Raw genomic sequence first — 21,441 nt, forward strand, 5'->3', positions numbered from 1 at the left:
CTTTCCTGGATGGGAAGGCATCCCAATTTTTAATCATTAGTCCTAATGGGCTATCTGGAGGAATTTGGGGAAGCTTTACAGGGGTTCCCCCACCCATGGGACCAGAGGGCTTGCTTTTCCTCTGTCCCATCTTCCAGAGTGCCTTCTTACACACACCTCTACGCTTCCCTCAATTCATGGCCCAGCCCGTTGCTGGGTGTGGGAAATGCACTACTATGAGGTCCACACTCACATTGTCTCAGAGAGACATCTCACTCATCACACTCCGGGATCCCTACCCCAACCTAGCGGCCCCCATTCCCTTTAAACGGGGCAACCTCAGTAGCCCCGAAGGACCACTGAAAGGTACTTACACAATCCTGTGTCCTCGCCCAGGACTTTCTGCACAAAGATTGTGGGGTTGCCGGCTATTCTTTGCTTGCCACCGAATTTGGGTTCGTCGGTAAGGGTCCCAGAGGGGAGACTCCTGAGCGGGGCCCGCTGCCAAGGCAGCAAGGGTGCCCCCCTGTGAGGAGCTTCCAACGGATAGCCCTTATCCGAGCCACGGCACCAGATTGTTATAAATTGAGGTGAATAATTTGTTCAGCCTTTCGAGAGTCAATCAGAAATTTATTGGTTACAGCAAGCAATGGCAAGCAAACAGCGCTGGGTGCAGCCGGGGAGTCCCTGCTCCGCAAACGGCTCACACCGTTTCCCCCTTCCCACAGTCTTTTTATACTCTCTTTCTTCCGTGTCCGCGGTATCTCTGGGTGTACTCTGCGCTTGCGCCCTCTGTTGCTAGGGGGTCTTCTTCTACTCTCTGGTGGTCATTTCAGGAAGGCTCCTCTCTTCTTCCTCGGTGAAAGTCCACGGCCCTGTAATGGTCTTTTCCATATAGGTTATATGTTATATGCGCCTAAGTTCTAGTTACACAATCAGCTTAAGTAATCAACATACTAGCTAGTTTCTGTCTTAAGGTTTGCTGTTACCTACACAAGGCTTCTCCTTTCTGCCTTGATGAACAAAGAGTCTTTTCTAACTTATCACACTTCTGCCAGGGAAAAAGCACAGTACGAGAGAAAAGTGCCTAGAGTTGCACCCAGGAAGGCTTAATTAGAAAGGTTTCTTGTCCAAAAACTGTTGTCAAACATTGGAACAGACTGCCCTGGACTTTGGTGGTGTCACCATTCCTAGAGGGATTTCAAAAAGGAGTAAAAATGGTACATGGGACATGACTTAGTGGTAGGATTGGTAGTTTTGGGTTAACGTTTGGATTTGGTGACCTGAGAGGTCTCTGAAGACCTCCCTCTGTGTTCCCTTCACTTGGGGATTCAGGGCCCCATCACTTCCACAGGAGCGATTTCTCACTGACAGGGACTCAGGGAAAGCTCCCACTAAGTGACATTGCCCTCACCCAGCCCGTTTGCAGCCCTCAGCAGGCCTGGAACAGGAGACCGCTTTGGAGGGCTCTGGGTGTCCCGGCTCTGCCGGGACACGAGCCCCGTTAGTGAGCAGCGCATTCGGGAGCGGAACCTTCTGGCGGGGGACAGCGGGGCTATGGCGCACGGACACCGAGGACACGCAGACGCTTTTAAGTTTTGCTGGTCTTTATTGGCATCCGCAGCCCCGTGCCGCGGCCAAGCCCCACGCTCAGCTCAGTGCCGGCAGCGGTGTCTGCGGCTGGAGCGGCGGCGCCGGCCGCGGCCGCGGCTCCTGCGGGAGCGCCGGTGGTAACAGGCCATGCTGCGGCGGAGGCGGGAGTGGCGCACCTGCTTTTATAGTAGAGCAGGGCAGCACCAGGGCTCTCTATTTCTATATATTAGGCTTCTCAGAGCCTAATATAGTTTGTTCCTTCTTAGGTGATGGCGACGGTTAAAAATCAATCATGGTGATGGTTAAAAGTCAATCAGGGGATGTGTTTCCCTCTTCCTCAGCTAGGGCATTTGTCTAGACTCCTCTACTGTGTTCAGTTTTTGATTTATAGTCCTTTTTATCTCCTAAAAATACTCCCATGATCCTAAGGGGCTTTTATTTGCATGTTAGTCGCAGAATGGCAGTGTGGAGGGGTGGGAGGCCAGTTATCTCCAGGTAGTTTAGAGAAAACAAACAGAGCAATTAGCTAATTAGCATTTCAATATCGGTACTTAGCTAGAGTTAGTTTCTGTTAGTGTTGCCATGGGAACTAGGAAGGCCCTGCCCGGGTCTCTGGGGAACACGTGGAAACTGTTCATTACACAAACCAGTGCTGCTGGGGGCAAGGAGTCACCCATGCCAACTCAGGGAGGGAGTGGGAATTCTGGGATGGATGGGTGTGTGGTAAGACAGAGAGGAAAAATGCTTGGAGGAGAAGGCAGCAAGCCAGCAATGAATGGCATAGAGGCCAGGGTTGTCCTGTCCAGGCCACACATGGGAGTCTTCAGACAGACAATGCTCAAACATTTCTTCTCCTCTGCAGAGGCGCTTGGCTGGTCATAGGGCTGGCCTCAGCCGATGGATAGACTGACTAAAATTAGGGCAGGTACTGAATAAACAGGAGGCCTCCTGAGTAGCTCATTGGCTGCTCCTTAGTGCTGGCCTGAAACCTAGGACAGGATCTGGAGGATTGCCTCAGAAAGAGAGGCAGAAAGCAACAGTGGGGTGAGGCCATGCTAATGCATCCTTCAGCCAGTTTCTGTGCTGTGCCTGCTCTGACAGTCTGATTGCTTGTACGGGCTGCTCAGCTTGGAAAGGTGTTACCCCAACGGTTATATTTCATACACATTCTTGTAATTCATTGAAACCCCCTTTGCTCTCATGGCCACTAGCCACCTACATGTATTTGATCCAAAAATAAGTGTTGTAGATTATAAATAGCTCCTGCACACACTAGGAATGCATTTCAAGGAAATATTTTTACAGGATGCCTGAAAGAAGAGTCAGTTAGGAAAAGCAGCTTGGTTCAGCTAAGTGCCAACGTACGCATTGCTAATTTCCCCTGTTGTTCAGTGGAAATGAGTTACTATCATTATTGTTCCTTTGCTTGCTCTTTTTTTTCTGGCCATTATTTTTCAGACAGAAAAATAGATTACCTAACTTTGGTAAGTAATGGCTGCCAGAAGTATAATACAGAAATATCATTTTCTGGAGTATTGAGATCCCCCTCACCTCTTTAAGAAGTCAAACTAAATTAAATATCATTCTGCAATACTTTTTTTTATTCTGTATGTCTGTCTTTTTTTGCATTTTGGGTTTTGTTTTTGTTTTGGTTTTGGGTTTTGGTTTTTTTTTTTTTGGACTGAAATACAGACCTGAAAAAAGCTATTGCTTGATATATGGCAAAAAAAGAGAAGCACAATTTTGAAATACAGTATTCTGGCTGCAAAAGAACATGTGGAATTGCAAGAAAAGTGTAACTTAATTGTCCAGTGTTTTGGTCCTTCCAGACCGCTGCTGAGAGATGCTGAACATTATAAAGCACTTTCATAGAACTGATTGATTTATTTTTTCTTTCATAAGAACTTGGATTGCTGTTATCACAGTGCCCCGAGGCCTTAGAGACCTCACTGTATACTTCCTCAAGGACACCTGGAACATGCACATCAAGAATCACTGGGCACTGCCAGATATTTTGAGTGACGTTCTTGCAAGATGCAGGAGATCAAGCCCTGCCTGCTTGTAGTATTAAAGGACCTGCAAAGGGGCAAATGTAGAAAGAATGTATCTCAGATTCACTGATGTAAAGCAGGCATAATTTTTCCTTGTGGCAGATCAGCCAGCCAGTGACAGGCAAGGATTAGGACTCTTTTAGCCTGAAGTCAAACCAGATGTAAATTGCTTGTTTTGGAGAGAAAGGTCCTTCTCAAGGCAAAATTCTGTATTTATCCTAACAATTAACACCTCAATAAATGGACATCTGAATGTAGATTTTCCCCTTTTCTGGCAAGAAAATTATCTTTCCCAACATGCTCAGTTTGCTTCCTGCCTATTCTTGACAGACTCTGAAATCTCCCACATCCATCACTGAAAACAGAAATTCAGCATTTTACAAGCTCAAAATAATAGATTTTTACAATTCTTTTACATCATTGATTTTCTTCCCTGCAAGTGTCCCACACCATTGCCTTAAACTTCTTAATCTTTGGCCATAAACTGTAGGGATCAGGCCAGACACAGTACCATTAATCATGAAATAGACACTGAAAGATTTAGATAATTTCGTGTACATTTCACACAGCCATCCACAGAATTAAGAAGCATTCACTGTTACTCATGGAGGGTGCCTGGAGATTAATTTTCCTGCAATGAATGTGCCAGAGCCTATTTCTGAGTAATTTATTGTTGATTTGTCAGAGTGGTCAGTCCTTATAGAAGACAGTCTTTTATCTCTGACGCAACCAGCACAGCTTTAATGGGAAGGGACTCTTTAACCGAGACAGTTTAAAAACACTTGCCTTTTGACCCCTTTCTTTGAGATGTGATTGAATGTGTGGAGTGTTTTTGCAAGGACTGCAGAATAAATAAGCAGTGAGTGAGCTGTCACAAGCTGTGGAGTGAAGGTCGTATTTTTTTTTTTTTTTTTTTTTTTTTTGCTTGTGTTTTGCCAGATTAACTTCAATGAGATTGGTGACTGGTCTGAATCGAGCCCATTTCTGTGATGAGTTACATGTGTTGCTCCATAGGGCAGAATGAAATTCCTCAGTAGAAGCTGCATTATTTAGAAGGAAATCAGATGGAAAAAAAATGTATCAGAACTAATAAGGCAACAAAACCATCATGCAGGAGATGAAAAGCATGAAACATACAACCATTTCCATGTCAGAGAAAACTGCAATGTTAGTGCAAAACTGTTACTTCCATTTCATGTCAGGTTGATTTTCAGTTTAAATAGCCTGCCTGAGTCTGTGAGTGGGGGGGGGTTATATTTATATAAAGTTCATTTGCCCACTTATAAATTACATGCAAGTGAAAACATTCCTTCCTTGGTAGATTTAAAGGTGAGGGTCAAGGGGTTGAGGGATTGTACCTGCATGAATGTGTGACCCAGCTTTTCCAAGGAGGGCAGGTGCAGCCAGCACCCCAGGAGAGGCAGATTTCAAACTGTGGCATACCAATCTTCTTGCAAGCCTCCCTGCACCGGGCTTTGCCCATAGCTAAAAGAACTGTGGTTCCGTAGCCACATGAACAAGGAATTTTTGCTCCCCAAGAGCACTGAAAAACTTTGGGATTTTTATCCCGTTGCACTCTGAAGAGTGCCCACAGCTCCACAGGAGCTTGAGCCTAAGAAAACACATCTGGGGGAAGATGCCACAGCAGGGACACGTGTACAGAGTCTCCAGGCTGCATTTGCTTTGGCACAGGCTCCAAGAATTGCCATGAGTAGAGCAGCATGAGGGCTGCTTTGCTTGCCCCTGTGTCACAGGCTTTCCTCAGCCCCCCTGCATAGCTCCAAGCATGGGAGCACTCTGAAGGAGTGCTGCAGTGAGCTATGGAGAAGCAGCTTTCTCACAGGTGTAGCTGCAGCTACCTGAACTGCCTGGAGCTGTGTCTGGCCATAGCTGCAAAACAGCTGCACAGCCCATGAGATAATGTTTCCTGCTCTGCAGGTGAGATGGTAAATCTGCAGGAGGCTGCATCTACATGGACCAGATACTTGAGCTGCCTGCAACTTGCCATGGATGGGCTCATAACGGAAAAATGTTGGTTTAGCAGCTAGGAAGGACAGTGTACAACACTCCTTGAGGAAATCTGCATTGGGAGCAAGTTAGGAAACTATTGGTACATATTCTAATATTCTACAGTGTGAAACATAACTTCTATAAATATCCAGTATCTTTTCACTTTTAAAGGTGTCTATTTTATTAACTTGATATTGCCATCAGAACAAATAAATACTTGAGACTTAACATAAGCCACAGGCGTGGCTGTGTTCACACAATGCCTTAGTCACTGGAACACTTTTCCTAACATTTGCAAACCATTGCAAGAAGCTATTTTCTTCTAGGAGCGGTATTCTCTACTACAAAATAAAGGCTTGTCAGTTAATGATATATAATTAAAAACAAACAAAATACCCCAGCCTTTATTTGTAAACTTTCAATTACCATGGATTTTTCACTAAGGTCTCCTCTTGCTCAAGCCTCTATGTCTGGTCTCTGCATTATATGGCATAGAGTTTGCAAAATAAACCCCAGCACCTTGCTGGAGATCCATCACAATCCTAAATGGGTTGATGGTGTCAGAGTCTGGCCATTTACAGGCTGTTTCCATGGCATTACTCAAGACACACAGCAGTCTTGAGTATTGCACTTCCTTTGCAAACAGCTTGCATGCTAGAACAGGGCTCCCACAGCTTCTTTTAGTCAAAGGACACCTTTGGCTTGTGGAAAAGAAGGAACACTTCCCGGGACTATCTTCCTTCATGCTGCCGCCACAATATGCCTCTGCAAATAAAAGAACAAGTGCTCAAATTTTTGTTCAGTTTGTATCATCGAATCTAATTTCCCACCTACTCGGTTTCTTCTACATACATGTGGGAAATGCCTGTTGTTAAAAAGCAATTTCTGGGTCAGTGACCTTCCTTCTCAACATCCAGGGCTTCTAGAACATGACACTGCCGTGAGATGTTCATCAAAGGAGCAATTTAGGTGGATAACCTTGTAAACTTCAGAAGCACAGTGCCTTCATTTTGACTCTTACAAAGACTGGTAGAAGGGGTCTGTTTATCTTGCTGTCCATGCACTTAGAGCAGTGTGCCAGGCCTTTCAAAGGAGCCCAGACTGAAAAGGAGCACATATGATCTGCAGAGGTCGATGGTGTTTGATAGCTGGGATTCCATGGAAGATTTCACATTCTTCAGCTCTAATCTCTTATAATAAAATGGAATTCAAACCTAACCCCCCAAAAAAATAAGTCAGATCTGGTTAGTGTGATGCCATGTCCCATGTATGGGACATGTTGATTAGTGCTCTCATTTACGTGTTTTCTTCTTGGTCAGCAGTGTTATTGTTTTAGCTGATACTTTCAAAAGGTGTTTATTTTTGCTGCTAATCTAAGATGAGCCCTGTAATTATCTGTGAAACAGAAGCAATTCCTTTCCTAGCTGTGATGCTCTCTGGAGGCAGTGCCTGATGGTCAGCATTTCATGTTTTCTGACATGTATTTTTCCATGGCTATTTTCAAAACAGTTGCATCACATTTCAACTGCCTTAGTCCTTTGTTGATGTGTTTTACCAAAAATACCTCTGACAAAAAGCAAAGACTTTTTGTCTCCCAGATGGATTAAGTGCCATTCTAGTGTTTGTGATGAGAAGTATCTTTCTCTGCCTCAATATTTTTATTTAATGCAACTTTTATTGGGTATTTCACATGCTGGGCTGTAGCAGAGAGTAAGTCAGCCCCTTGAACTTACTAGGCAAAATAAATAAAATATTTTAACTTCCACAGTTTCATACCTTTTCAAGTGGAAAAAGTACAGCTGGAACAAAGAGGTAAGAAAAATAACAGTCTTTCTCAATTTTTTAGCCCTTCTTCACCTTGTCTTCTGCTCTTTGCCTCCCAAACATAACTTGGAGCTGCTGTCATTATGCCACTGTTTTCCCACCTGTTTCTACATTCTTCCTGCTCTGATAGATGCTTTGCCAGGTGCTCTACCATCATCTTTCAGGATGTAATACCTGTTTACCCTGGGCAGACCTTATGGTTCCCTGACATTTCTTCAGACTTTTTTCTTCCCTAGATTTCCTCTTCTTCTTCCTCTCTTTTTCTTCACTTTCTCTCTCTTCCTTCCTGTCCTGGACCTGCGTCTGGGGGATCATTTCTGAGAGCTTTTGCATTAACTCCTAACCTTTGCTCTGCCTGTCTATTCCTTGCTTCATGCAGCCTTTTACAGACTGAGTAACTCTGTTGATCATGTAGAGGTTAGAAGTTTCATGTAGAGGAAGAAGTTTCACCTCTATCTACCTATCTAGAGAGAGATATAATCATTCAGGACCTTTTTTTCCCTCTCTTTGTTATCTGATTCTGGATTTTTTTCTGAGTTGGAACAGTGCTCTAGGTGCCTCCTGGAGTTCCAGTGGTGTGGGAAATCTTTATGCTGCCCAAGCTTGGGTGAGTGTGTAGCAGCTGAGCTTGGATTGTGCAATATTCCTTGAAAGTGGAAGTCTGGATCTGAATTTCCAGGTTCAGTTTGGGCATTAGCCTGAAAGGGAGCCTAATCCATGAATGACCAACGTGAGGCCTTTCAAAGTATCCACTCAAGATGTTCTTGAAAATCTCTGTTTTCTATCTGTTTACATCTTCAGCCTTGCTGTGATGTGCCCGAACATGTCAATGCTGACAGCTGGAGACCTGGCACTTGATGCAAACACAATGCTGTAGTAGGATTAAGACTATTTATGATAACTGGTTACTTGCTTTATGTTTGAAGAAGATGGAAAATACACCAATGAAAACATCATTTGTAAACGGATCAAGAATAATCACAGTGCATACTTCTGGAGACTGCAGTGAAACATCTAAAAAAACCAGCCAACTAACCAAAAAATTCTTGTGCTCCCCTACCCCTACCCTTCCTCCCCAAACATCATAGTCACAGCACTTTTAGCGGTGGGAGTAGAAAGGGAGTAAAAATAATCTGTTTAGGATCACTATCAAAGTTTCAAATGTCTTCAATATGTTTGTATTGAGCCTAATACAACTGTCCTGGTGGAGATAATTAATAACTGCTCAAGATCTTCATGCATGCAAACAGCCTCTGTATTTCTAAGGAGTCAGGGGTGCTCTGAACACCCTTCTCCTCAGGTTCAGAGGCTCTGCCTTTCCACTACAGAAAAAGCCACTTTGGAGGAAGTGATCAAGGTTTGCTTCTAGAATATTCCAATTACCAGCAATATCCAGAAAGGAACTTGAATTTGTATTATTAATTCAACAACATCATTATGAATGAACTACAGGAAACAATGCATCTTCTTCCTATGTAAACAGTGTAAATAAACTTCTGATAAGCACTTTACTGCATTGAATTCCTCATTCTTTCCTTTGAGAGCATTCCAAAGTTTAGTGTGCAGCTTAATCAACTTCATACATGCTTGAGTTGGGCAAGTCAAAACTAACATGACCCCACACAAGAAAAAGCATCCCTTGCACGAGAAATCCCATTCTGCTTATTTACTATATATGAAAACAGCCCCAGCCGTTCCTTCCCTGAGGCAACAGGAACTTTTCCATGTTTCCTTAACCACCATCACCCTTCAACACTTTTCAGGACAAAAGCCTTGTTCACAGGATGACCCTGGCTGCGTGGTCATTAAAGATGAGATGGAGCTGATGAAGAAAAATGACCAAACCTCCAGCTTTAATGTATTCAGCTGCAACATAGTTACCAACTGCAAAGTACAGTCCTGTTTAACCTCTCTTTTCTGTCAACTATTGACCACACTGAAATTCTTTTGAATGTAAAACTTTGGGCCCTGCTTTGGCAAAGAGTTGAGTACAGGATTAGCTTCACCTGCAGGTTGCCATCTTTAAATTAGCAAGGCTGTTAGCATGGGTTAAATAAATACATATATAAGTTAATATAATATTTTTTAATTAAAAAGATAGCAGTATGTTGATACAGTGCTATGTGGGTGGCAAGGATTAAATATCAGGCAGGGAGACAAGTTAAGTAGTTTAGGTAGTGAATCAGATCTTCACTGAGTGGCAAAAGTTCTGGAAAAAAGCCCCACCTTTTTGGAATATAATTATGCCAGGCCTATATTCAGGCCTTTTAAAATCAAAGTCCTTTGGCATTCATGACACTTGGGTCTGGGCTGGAAATCATCCAAAGGATTTTGGCTCTGTGCTCTGGGATTCAATCTCTTTTAAAAAAAGGAGCGTTTTGGGAGGGTCGGTGACCACTTCTGGAATGTGTTAAATTAAATTCTTTGTTATCTATAGACAGACATCACAGGGGTTACAGCAGTGCAAACCTCTCTTCATTTCCAACCTTGTCACTGGATACTTTCTGCTTGGAGTGGGAGGGTAAGGAACATGATTTGGAGACAGGTGTCTCCTGAGCTCTGGGGTCCAAGCACCCAGGTCCTGCTTTTATTCCTGTTATCTCCAAATCAGGAGAGGCTGCCTGGGAGCAGTGAGGGCTTAACCCTGTGAGAAAGACCCACAGCTTTCTCTGGCTTCAAGACAAGTCCTGTCTTTGCTTACTCATTATTTGTATAAAGGAAAAAGAAGCAATTATGAGAGAATAAACATCTGAAACATCCTCTTGAGAGCAAAAGCCAGAACAAGTGGGGGGAAAAAAGTCTGCCAGGCAGAACTCCTTTGCTTAACTGAACACAGGAGTAGAGACAATGTGCAGTGCTGCCTAGAGGAGGGAAATACCTTGAAGCTGGCAGTTCACTGCACAGGCAGCAGACCATGATGACAGTGGATGATGTGCAAGTCAGGAAAAACTTCTGAAAAATCCTGTAATTTCCCAGTTCATCTATAGTTATTTTTTTTTCCCGAGTGCTAGACAAGATACCGAAGGGATTAACAGCTTAATCATAGCTGATTCATATATGGGGATCTGCACTGTTTATTTATTTATTTTGTTATCAGGAACTTCCTCTGAGAGACATGGGAAACTGAGGCACAGAATGGTGAAATTACTTGTTTAAACAGTGCCTATGGCAGGGGGAAAAAAGAGAAACATGTTGCTCAAATCTTACACCACTTTATTACTCCTGTGCCGGTTTAACAGAGGAATTACAGTTCCTTGTATAACCCTGACTTTTCTGGCTGTAATGACACATGAGTACAATCCGTTGCTCACATTTCCCTGATTTTTCTGACTGCAAAATTAGGTCTTTTACACTGCAGGTAAAAGTACTAGAAAGGTTGATTCGCACCCCGTCATGTCCCCAGAGCTTTTGGTACTTGTAGGAAGCTACGTGGTGATCAAAGCCCATGAATCTGCCCAATGCTTTGCAAAGGCACGGTCGTTCGACAGGTTCGCTCCCCTGATCCCAAGCACTTTAACCGTGAAAACAGGATATAGTAAAATGGGCCGGACCTGATGCGCTGCTTTATCGGAGTCTGCTGTCATTAATCTCCGTCTTTATGAATGGTGGGGAAGCGGCAGATGTACACAAGGATAAGCAGCCGTCGCAGCAGAGATGCTTTGAACTGCTCGGTTCCTCTGGGGAAGAGATTTGAGATAAACCCGAATCTGGAAGGCATCAGTGATGGTGCATCTTCCCTGTGCTGCCCGCAGCCGGGGGGTCGGGAGTGGAGCGTGGCTTTACGGGGCTGTCTGTTGATGTCCCCTCACTCCCACCGCACATCTGCCGCGACCCTGCCACATCTGGCTGCCGCCCCGCCGCGGGGCAGCATCTGCCGGCACATCTGGGCGCGCGCGGCCCCTCCCCGCGGGCACATCTGTCGGCGGCGGGGGGCGGCCCCGCGGCAGGGCGGGAGGAGCGCGGGTCGACGCAGCCCCGCCGCCGGCCGGGGCGGGCAGAGCCGGCGCGGCGCGGAGGGGAGCGACGGCCCGATGGGGCGGGCGGCCGACAGCCTGGCCCCGCTCCGGCTGCTGCTGCTCCTGGCGCTGGGATACGCCTGGACCTACCGGGAGGAGCCGCAGGACGGCGACAGGCGGGTGTTGCGATAGCGAGGCTGCTTCTGTGCGTGTCCTCCCCATCTACCACCTTCTATTTATTTTTCCAACCTTTTCCCCGCCTTGCAGGGAGGTTTGCTCCGAGAACAAAATCGCCACCACCCGGTACCCCTGCCTGAAACCCACGGGAGAGCTCACCACCTGCTTCAGGTGAGCGCCGCAGCTGCGGAGGACGGGGGACAGAGGGGGCGCGGGGCTCACGCGTGTCCGTGGCTGGGGACTCGCTGTCCACGGGGAAGGCGCGGGGGGACACACGCGTGTGGGTGTCAGGCTCAGGGAGGGCAGCTGTGCTAGCTGTTTGTCTCCCCCCTGCTCTGTGCTTGCCCACCCGGGTATTCCCACCACCCCGTGGACCGCGGAGCAGGTAACTTGGTCACATCCCTCTCGCATTCCGCATCTCCCGTAGCAAGTCCTGCAGCTGTCCCAGGGAAGGGTTTCCGTAACTCGCTGCAAACGTCATCTCCAAGACATCGCTGTAGAGGGCACGTGTGGTTCTCATTGCTGTAGTGAAGCCACCGATAGTTTTTGATACGGTGAGAGAGGCTTCCTCTGACCTGGGTGTCTGGGACCACATTGGAGCTATAGTTGCATCAGTTACAGGATAATCAGCAAGATCGTCTGGATTTGTGCTACACAAAATATATCCCAAGTTAGGTAGAATTGGTAACTCTCAGAATTGGTAACTTCTTCAGCAACCAGCTCTGGGGAAGAAATTTGGCAGAGGCCTCTCAAATTAAGTAAGATGAATCTAATCACGAGTTTTCAATTTTCAGCTGTGTGTTTGAGAAACATCATCTGTTTTAATGATGACAGCTGTCCAGAGCTGTCAGTGATTGATAGTGGATGTGCTTTTTTGAAGAGCTGTACACAAAGTATGAGCACAAACATACCCCTTCCCTGATGCCCTCAGGTTAGCCTCGTCCCCACAGACAAGATATTTCATGTATGAAAGCTCCTTCTTATGAGAGGCTACTTTGTGGAGGCAACTGTGCTCTGCCTGTGTGTGTATGCTTGCATGTGGCAAGGAGCCACTTCTGTATACCAAAAATACAGTAACACATGTAAAAAGTGCTACAGAGAGTGTCCACTTTTCAGAGAGTGTCCATCTCTTCTGTTTGGCATTCCAAATAGTTCCAAAGAGTAGACACAACATTGCAGCAGCATTGTCCCTCTCCCATGCTCTCAGGCTTGTTCATGCCCTCTGGCAGCCACAGTCACTTGGGACAGTGTACTGCCACTGCCCAGTTCTTAGGAGCATGAGCTTCCTCCCAGTCCCTGGGAAGGGCTCTGCAGAGAATGCAGACCACCCTTCCCTGCATCTGTTTTCTTCTCTCTCTCCTCTCCCTGTGAAGGTGAGGCAGAGCCCTCTTACAAGCAGCTCTTGAGGACCCAGTGGCAACACATTTTGGAGAGGTACAGTGTGAAGGTTTCGCGGGGAGGGTTTTGCAGGTTCTTGGCTGAACCTGCAGCATTTATCTGGTTTGGGGGACAGAGCAGTGGTGTGGACAAGACTGCTCTGAGTGGGGAGTTACTGGATAAAGAAGCCAGAGTGGGAGCTGCTTAAGGCAGCACACAGATGACTATCCTGCTCCTTTGTGCATGTCCCAAAATCCACCTGAGAAAAGTGATTCTCCTTTGTGTGACAGAGGAGGACTACACAGGCTCCACTGGCTGCTATGGACCGCTGTGCAACGAAAGCAGGACTCTGTCCAGCTGCCAAGTCCCATTTGTGCCTTCTTTAATCCTTCCTGAGGTATTTCTGACCTTTGGGCTCTGGTTGTGCCTCCCTCCCCACCTCTCCCTCTTCACAATCCCAAGCAATATTCACCGCCCCAAATCAGCACAGTCTGTGTGGATGAGAATTTGGAAATTACTACATTGACCTCTTGGTTGTTTTAGTTCAAACGTTTTCTGTATCTATGACTTCCAAGTCTCCCTTGTTTTAAAAGAGAAAAAAATTCCATTTCTGTGTAATCATGTATTTTTAAGGTTTAACCTTTAGGCTTGGGTGAGGGCTCCATTCCTCACCCTGCAAGGTCTCTTTCATGATGTCCATGCACAAGAGCAAGGCAGCAACTCTGAGAGGGAACAACTCTGCTCAGCAGAGCAGCTCTGCACCAAGCACAGACCTGAGCTGCAGTGTGCTGGCAGTCCTGCCCCTCAGAGCTGTGACATGCTCTGGCAAGGACCTGCAGCATCACCCTGGTGAATCCCAGGGGCAGAACAGCACCCCCATTGCTCCTGGTAGCAAGGTGTGCTCTGAGCAGGCACGTGGGATTACCCTTGGCAGAACACATTTTAATGTAAGATTCATTAATATTTTGAGGTTGAGGCTGTTAACAAGATGACAGGAAACTTGCGAGTGTTGACTAATCCTGTGGTGCCTCAAGGCAGATTTTGTTTCATAGAACATTCAGGAGCTTAAGGATTCAGTTTGCATCTCTGGAATGACAACCAACTCTTAAAGAACTTCAGCTTGGTAGGAATTCAGCTGTGGCTTTTAGGAGCTTTTGCTCCAGGTTTCATATAAATTTGATTTTGCTGTTCTACAGTTTATTCTTACAACACTTCATTTTTTAACTTCCTACACATCTTTATCACAGTATTTCATAGTGACAATAGTTATGTAATTTATATACATTGTTAGAGGTAGATAAAGGGATAGTTAATGTCAGCTTCTATTTACTATTAGCAGACACCTAACTTCTTTTCTAGGTCAAAGTACCATTTGTGTAGAAATTATACAAACTGACACAAAATTTATCATAACACATCAGGCATAAGGCAATATGCACCACTACTGATGATCTGTTATGCAATTAGTTAAATAAAATAAGGAATACATATGAAGTTAGATGTCAAAATTCCTCACCAAAATGCTTGATAGAAAGTAATATCATCCTTTTATTCCTCCTGCTGGAATTTGTAATGAAAATCAGCATGTTTTTAGGGAACTTCAACAAAATAGCATCTTTTCATCAAGAAAAGTATTTCTTGATTTTTTTTTTAACCAGATTTACTCATGATTAAAGATGATCCAAGTGGAGGACCAAGCCAGAAGTGGGGCTAAGCACTGAGAATATACTGGCATTTTTCCCTGTGGTCATAGCAACCACATACACAATCAGACATATTTTTTTCTTTTGAATGTGTGCGGTCTGGCCCCTGGTTTAGTTTGATTTCTATTTTTTTTTATATGTCCTCTGTTTTCGTAAGACCACAGAGGAACAGATGCAAAAAGCAGAATATTTTTTGTGGAAATATAATTTAAACTTTTGTATGTAACTGCACAAAGTACCCAGAACTAATGTCCCCATCAGGTAAGTATGGAGAAGAATTTCTGCAGATTTGTTGATAGTGATATGATCCAATAAGACTTTGTATTCATCAAATTTTAGGAAATTTGGGCAGCATGAGAGTATGAAGCCCCAGTCTCTTGTTATTGTCTTCTCCAGTTGCTTGGATGTGATATTAACTGAAGTCTGTTTCACTCTCATACAGACTTCCAAACACTTTGTTGGCATGAAAAAATGCACAAATGTTGCATTTTTCTCCAGTGCCTGTGACAGTTCAGTTTGTGATCCTTGCAGCAGTCTTTTTCATTACAGTCCTTCCTTCATTTCCATTTTAAACAGTGCTCCTGTATGTTGTTGCTCTGGTCCAGAAAGAAAAGCAGCATCTGGGACAGTTATCCCCTTGCTTCATCCTGATTGTGGAGCTGAGTTTCCGTAAGGGAGTGGTAGTGGTTATGTCACTTTGAGTTCAGGAGGATCAACGTCTTATCTGGTACAATTTATTAATTGGGGTTTCTCCCTTTTTAAAAACCAACAAGCTTGATTGCCACAGAAACTGTTGTATATTAGCAGAGCTAAATATTTTACTCAGTTAGAATTCAGAGAGTGTAGTGAATTATTCAGAATTATTCAATATGCATACTTAGAAACATTTGCTAGTGGGAAGCTGTTAGAAATTATAGGAAGATTCAAGCATGAAATATGGGAAAACAAGAATATTTTTATTGTGTGACTGTGCCTATCTCTTTGCCTACCAGACACTTAAATATTGTTGTGAATTGACATGAAAGAAATAGTCTTGCTCCTCCTCAGAAAATTTTTGTAAAATGTTAAATTAAGGAAACCGGCAAGCATAAATCGAGCAGATGAAAATTTGAACCTGGATCTGCACAGCCAGGAAGAACATTTTAGCCATTACCTTCACAGGCGAAGGGAAGATTTGAGGTTTTTTTCTTTTATTCAGATGAAACTGTTAGTCTAAATTAGTTGACAAAACTGATTATTTTTAAAACAAATAGACTATTGACATGGTAAGAGAAATTATCCATCTTTCTCTGGCATCACCATAAGTAGTCTCCTGCATTTTTTGCTGAAAATGAAGTGCACAAGGACATGTTATACCCTAATTTTGTGTGTATAGTGGTGGAGACTTCTCCTGGTCCTTCCTTCTGCAGGACCAGCAAGGAGTAAACAGTTTAGAGTGCTGGGGACAAAAATTCTAGCTAATGATGGTGAAATCTTTGTAAAGATGAACCAAGTCTTTACACGTATCTCCAAATAAGCTCCATGTTGTGGAACTTAAATCTTGGCTAAGAATTTAATCTGTAACATTTTTTTTTAGTATTTTGCAAGCAAGACCTTTTAAATAGGACAAACACATTTCAGTCTAAGTTGTCAGCTTCTTCGTCTGATAGTTAGCAGCTACAAGTATTTTGTGTAAGTCCTCCCAGCACTTCAGGTTTCAAACCATGCTTTAAAAAAATTGTTCTACACTTCATAACAAAAAGACAATTCAAATGTATTGTGAAAGAGAATGCATATATATTTATGCCCCACTTTGGTCTGATGCTAAACAGAGATCACAAGCATTTCTTTTTACCCTCTTCAATGCTGATACTGCTGGTGAAGCCTACTATTTTTTATAGACTGTATAATTTTTTCACATTCTTAAAAGATAAAAGTAATTGCAAATAAGCTGGATTGTAGCTGTTTCACAAAGAGCAGCACTTTCACTAATATGCCCTTGGGGACCATATGCAATTCCTGGTTCCCAGATACTCAGCAAGCATGTAGCAGAGCTTTCCAACATGCGAAAAAATTGCTGTATATAGTTTGGAGCTTTCAGCTGGAGTAAGCAGAGATAATCTTTGGTCATCTTATCTTCTGACTTCGCTTTTCATAAATTTCTTTTTTATAGTTGCTTTTGCATTTCCTCTCTGAAATTTTGCTGACTATTCCATACCATTGAAAGAGCCCCAACTGATATAACAGTTAAACAAGAAAGGAACCTGATTAAAGCAAACTACTGCCTAATTTCCAGTTATCTTGAAGGGAAATGCAATCCATAGTAGAATTTTGCTGAAAATTTAGAGAGAATATGATTTCAAACTTTGTATTGGTTTCAGAAAACTAAACATACAGAATATACATGTATATATATATATATATATATATATATATATATATGTATATACATATATATATACACACATATATATATATGTATATACATATGTATATACATATATATATATGTATATATATATATATATATATACACTTTAAAAAAAATCTTCCAGGGAATTGCCATCACAGGCAGAACTTTGTACATATCTATGAATAAAATTTTCTTCAATACAGTACTTTTTTTTACAAAACAATGTATGCTACAATGGTGCAAAGAGATCCTTCCTAGCTTTCCTAGATTTTTTTTTTTCTCACTACTGCTTTGGAGGTAGCGCCTTCAAGTTCTATGGTTCTGACTGCATTCAGTCCTGAGTTTCATTCATTTTTTCTTTGCTGTGATTGCCAAAGGACTAGATTGCTCATAGCTACTGAGACACAATGTGAATATCTGCTGGTTAAGGTTATCACCAATGCCACACAGTTGTCTTTAGGCTTCCATACTACACTTGGGTGGCCGTGACTTTCTGTGTCACTTTTCTGTCTCAGGTGCTAAAAATAACAAACCTAATTATTTCTGGTTTTTGGTGACATTAGGGACACCTGAGATCTCCGCAGATGTGGATGATACTGGCTGCAGCAGAGACTCTTGCAGCAAAATGTGATGCTCCTGTGGGTTTCCTATGCAGTGTCTCCTCTGTACAGCCAATTCACTACAGAATGAAACCATTTAATTAATGGTCTTAAAGAATGTTACGTAATTACTGTGAGTGGTGCTCTCAGGTACTATATGCTAATTAAAGGATGAGGTCAGGCAAGTGGTCGTTCACGTAGTCCGGGAGTTTTTGATATTCACATCAAAGCAGTTTGGAGAATTTTAGAACTGTCAAGCCGAGATCTTTATGGTAAGTGCCCTGCTTGGTGGTTTGATTGATAATGAAACCCAGGTGCTTTACATTATGGTTTTCATCTACAGAATATAGGGTTAAATATGAACTGACTTTCCTGGCCGTGTTGTCTAGCTCAGAGACTCCAGACAAACAAAATAGTAGCCCCAGGGCCTCCTATGCCTGATACAAAATGTTCCCCACCAAAGGGAACATTGTTCATGTTCCCCACCAAAGGGAACATGATGTTTGTAATTATCTTAAGTATTGTGTATGTTCCATAAGGTCAGGCTGTTTTGTCCTTAAAAAAGTGATTGTAGTCTCTCCTGCTAACAGCGGGATGTTATTAATACTTGTATTACTGTTCCCATTGTGATAGACACCCATTGAGCTGAGTTGTGCTGGACTGATTGCAGACAAAACAGGCAAGACAGAAAAGGCAGGAATGGAAGGATAAAGATATGGAGCAGCAGTGAAGAGAAAGGACAAAACACCCAGGGGCACGGAGCAAGGAGAAAAAAGAACTGATACAGCTATAAAAAGACAAAAATTCTGTCTTTGTGGTGGTTTGTGTGACAGATACGTGTGTGACAGAAGGGAGGCAATCACTCCCCAAAGAAGTATAATTTAAATGCTTCCAGGCTTCTATTTAAGTTTAACCCATAAAAACAAAACATCAGCCAAAATCAGACAAAAACCCACACACATGCGCCCCTGGGAGGATTCCTGTTCTCCCAACTAGACTTGGAGCTAAGTTACAGGCCCTGATGCATCTTCTCTTGACAGCCTCTCCCCTTCCTTCCTTCCTCAGTCTGGAAAATCTCTCTCCCTCTCTGTCTCTCTCCGTAAAGTGTGTGTCTGTGCAGGGGCAGGAGGGACAACTTACAGGCAGATATTTAAATTTCCCTTTCAGTCCTAGATCTGTTCAGATTGCCTGCGTTCCTTGTCATGGCAAAGAGTTTTTGGGAAGTAGTTAAGCATGAAATATTTAAACTACTTGTGGAAAAATAGATCAGGCTTGCTAAAGATCCCAGGTAAGACAGGATTGCCCATATTCTGCTGTGAAAGCCATTGCCCAGTACAAAGAGCAGCAGGCTTTTTGAGACCTCTGCTGTGCAGGCCTGTTTTTCTGTCATTGCATGTGTGGAAGGGAAATCACTGTATGTGGGGAGCAAGGTCACATGAAGGAGGTATGAGGGAGATGCCTGATGTTGATATACAGATAAACAATTGCCCTGTACCTGGGATAAATTTCATTTCAGGTTGCACTCACTCTTGTGCAGAACTGGTCATGTGGAGCAAACGTGTGATTTTGGGTTTCATTGAGATTGTGCTGAATTCTCACAATCCTGAGGTTTATTTTTTTGGTTTTGCCTCCACCTCAGTGCCCTGAGTCCTGAGATGACTTTTGTCTCAAAGTGTGAGTGACTGCTGAGTGCTCAGTACCCATGTCACTCCAGCTGGAGCTGTTGGGGATGACACAGGGCTTTGTCATAAGTCAGTGACAGGGAGATGGGTCTCTCTTCTCTGGAGACCTTGTGTTGCTTACCTCTCATACAGACCACATAGATCACTCCAGGGTTCCTCTTTTTAATTGTGCCCACCACCCCAGACAACCAAAGCTGACTTTGATTTGCAGTCAAAAAAAGCTTTCCCCAAAGTCTGCTCAGATTTTTTTTCTCTGTGTGTTGTCCATTTTCTGTTTGCTTGGTTTCAGTTTTCAAACTAATATGAGCTTATTTTGTAAACTAACAGTAGCAAATGTCACTCTGCTGCTCAACTTTGCCAGTTCTTCTATGTGGTTCCAATTGTAAGCAGAAACAATGGAAAGCAGAATCCATACAGTGCTGATTTGATTTCTTCTTGGCCTAGTAAAAGAAAGCAATTTGTTTGCATCTCCTTGAGAGTAGCTCTGTTTAACAGTTGAGGAGAAAAACAATTTCAGTTTTAGATAGTAATCTCAGAGTTTAGTGTTTGGGAAAATCCTTCTCCCTTAAAGAGTGTTTTCCATTGTGTTGTGTTGATTTCATTGCTGATCCTGGTTCAAAAAATGAAGTACAAGACTATCAAGCACTTAGCATACATCCAGCTATTGTAGATAATTTCTTCTGAGTTTCTTTGTTAGTTTCAAGTTCTAACCACATTCATTTTAATTGACAATCTGTGCTGTAATTGAAATGACGTGAAATACACAGTGTTTGTACTAACTGTATTAATTTTAGCAGCCACTCAGTAGTAAACACACATTAAATAGAATTCTCCTCCTTCCTTTTCAAATGGACTGGGAGATAAAGTGGTGCAGACACAGTGTTTTAAGTGGGAAAGAGAGGCAAAATCTAAGCTATGATCCAAGTTTTTAAGTGGATCATTTTTGGAAAAATGAATAAGCATATTATATGTCAATGGCAAGTTGTTGTAGAGTGTGAGTTTGGAGAAATATAAAACAGTATTCATCTGGGCTAGAAAACACATTATTTCTCTTTCTATGGAAAAATTATTGGTGCATAGCTTCCAGTGTAAAGTAGCAGTGTTCATGTTGGCTTCATTATCTCATTATCAACCCTTAAGGAAGAAGGCTGACCACCTAATTCTCTGTAATAAAGTGTGCATGTCCAAGAAGTTGTACTGGACAGTCTTCAAAATGGATGAAGAAATACATAAAGTATTATCATAATATCTTATGAGAAATGGATGAATGCTGAAAATATAGAAATTTATGAAAATACACACAGAAAAAAAGTGTGTTCAGAACTCTGTATAAGAGAGATAAAATAACTTCATTGGATGCATTTTTTCTTTGTACGTAACTTCCTGTCCAGAGGTCCAGCGTCTCTGTGGAATGTTAATATTTCTGTGAACACATTCAACACATTTAATGTTTGTTGTAAACCAGACATCTTGCCTACTCAATAAGATGCTATGATCATACTCAATTTTCACTAAAGAGTTTATTATCATAGCTGCACCAAAATAGTGGTGTCATTTCCTAAACACTGTTCTCTGGAATTCTGACAAAACCCCTTAGTTTAGAGATTATTGCCTTGGAGAGTTGAAACAAAAAAAGCCAAAGGGCTTTAATCTTTAAAACAGCATCTGTGGGAAGAGGAAAAAAAAAGGTGAAAATAGGGTTTTTGGTAGTTTTTCGTAGTTCTTAGTGGTTGAGAAGTGAAGAGTGTGAAAGAGAGCAGGACTAGAGCTACTGTTTGGTAAACGCTTAATCCTACTGGGAATATGTGTTTTTAACTGCTGCTTCCTGAGGCAGGAGTAAGGAGCAGTGGCAGACAGACAATGTTGGCAGCCTGGGCTGACCTTTGGAATTCTGTAGCATGATGAACCCAGCTGCTGGTCTGCACAGTGGCCTGGACAGTCTAAGGGCAAGTAGTGCCTCAGACTGTGACTCTTGTGGTGCCTCAGACATTGATTTGTTGGTATATTACCTAATGTCCTGCTTGTATGCAAAATACTATGTTTGCTTAGGCAGTTGTATGAAGGTTATTTTGATGCATATTTGGATTTTAAAAGCTTA

General features: G+C 43.0%; 1 protein-coding gene and 2 long non-coding RNA genes across 3 annotated transcripts in view; 2 read left to right on the forward strand and 1 right to left on the reverse strand.

Moving 5' to 3' along the window:
- Window positions 1-250: 250 nt before the first annotated feature.
- On the forward strand, window positions 251-8,920 carry LOC128821519 (uncharacterized). Its single transcript, XR_008441145.1, has 4 exons — window positions 251-345; window positions 7,402-7,445; window positions 7,995-8,064; window positions 8,259-8,920. It is a non-coding gene; the product is annotated as an uncharacterized LOC128821519 (long non-coding RNA).
- Window positions 4,564-6,121, reverse strand: LOC128821516 (uncharacterized). Its single transcript, XR_008441142.1, has 3 exons — window positions 6,060-6,121; window positions 5,609-5,703; window positions 4,564-4,663 (listed from the first exon to the last, which is right to left on the reverse strand). It is a non-coding gene; the product is annotated as an uncharacterized LOC128821516 (long non-coding RNA).
- A 2,568-nt stretch (window positions 8,921-11,488) lies between the features above and the next one.
- The window catches only part of CCBE1 (collagen and calcium binding EGF domains 1), a 92,584-nt gene continuing 82,631 nt past the window's right edge, over window positions 11,489-21,441 (forward strand). The window contains exons 1-2 of the mRNA XM_054002641.1: window positions 11,489-11,589; window positions 11,681-11,761. Of these exons, the coding sequence (XP_053858616.1) occupies window positions 11,489-11,589; window positions 11,681-11,761 (182 nt within the window). The remainder of the gene's footprint in view (window positions 11,590-11,680; window positions 11,762-21,441) is intronic.

The sequence above is a fragment of the Vidua macroura genome, chromosome Z (genome assembly GCF_024509145.1).
Source record: "Vidua macroura isolate BioBank_ID:100142 chromosome Z, ASM2450914v1, whole genome shotgun sequence".
Classification (NCBI taxonomy): domain Eukaryota; kingdom Metazoa; phylum Chordata; class Aves; order Passeriformes; family Viduidae; genus Vidua; species Vidua macroura.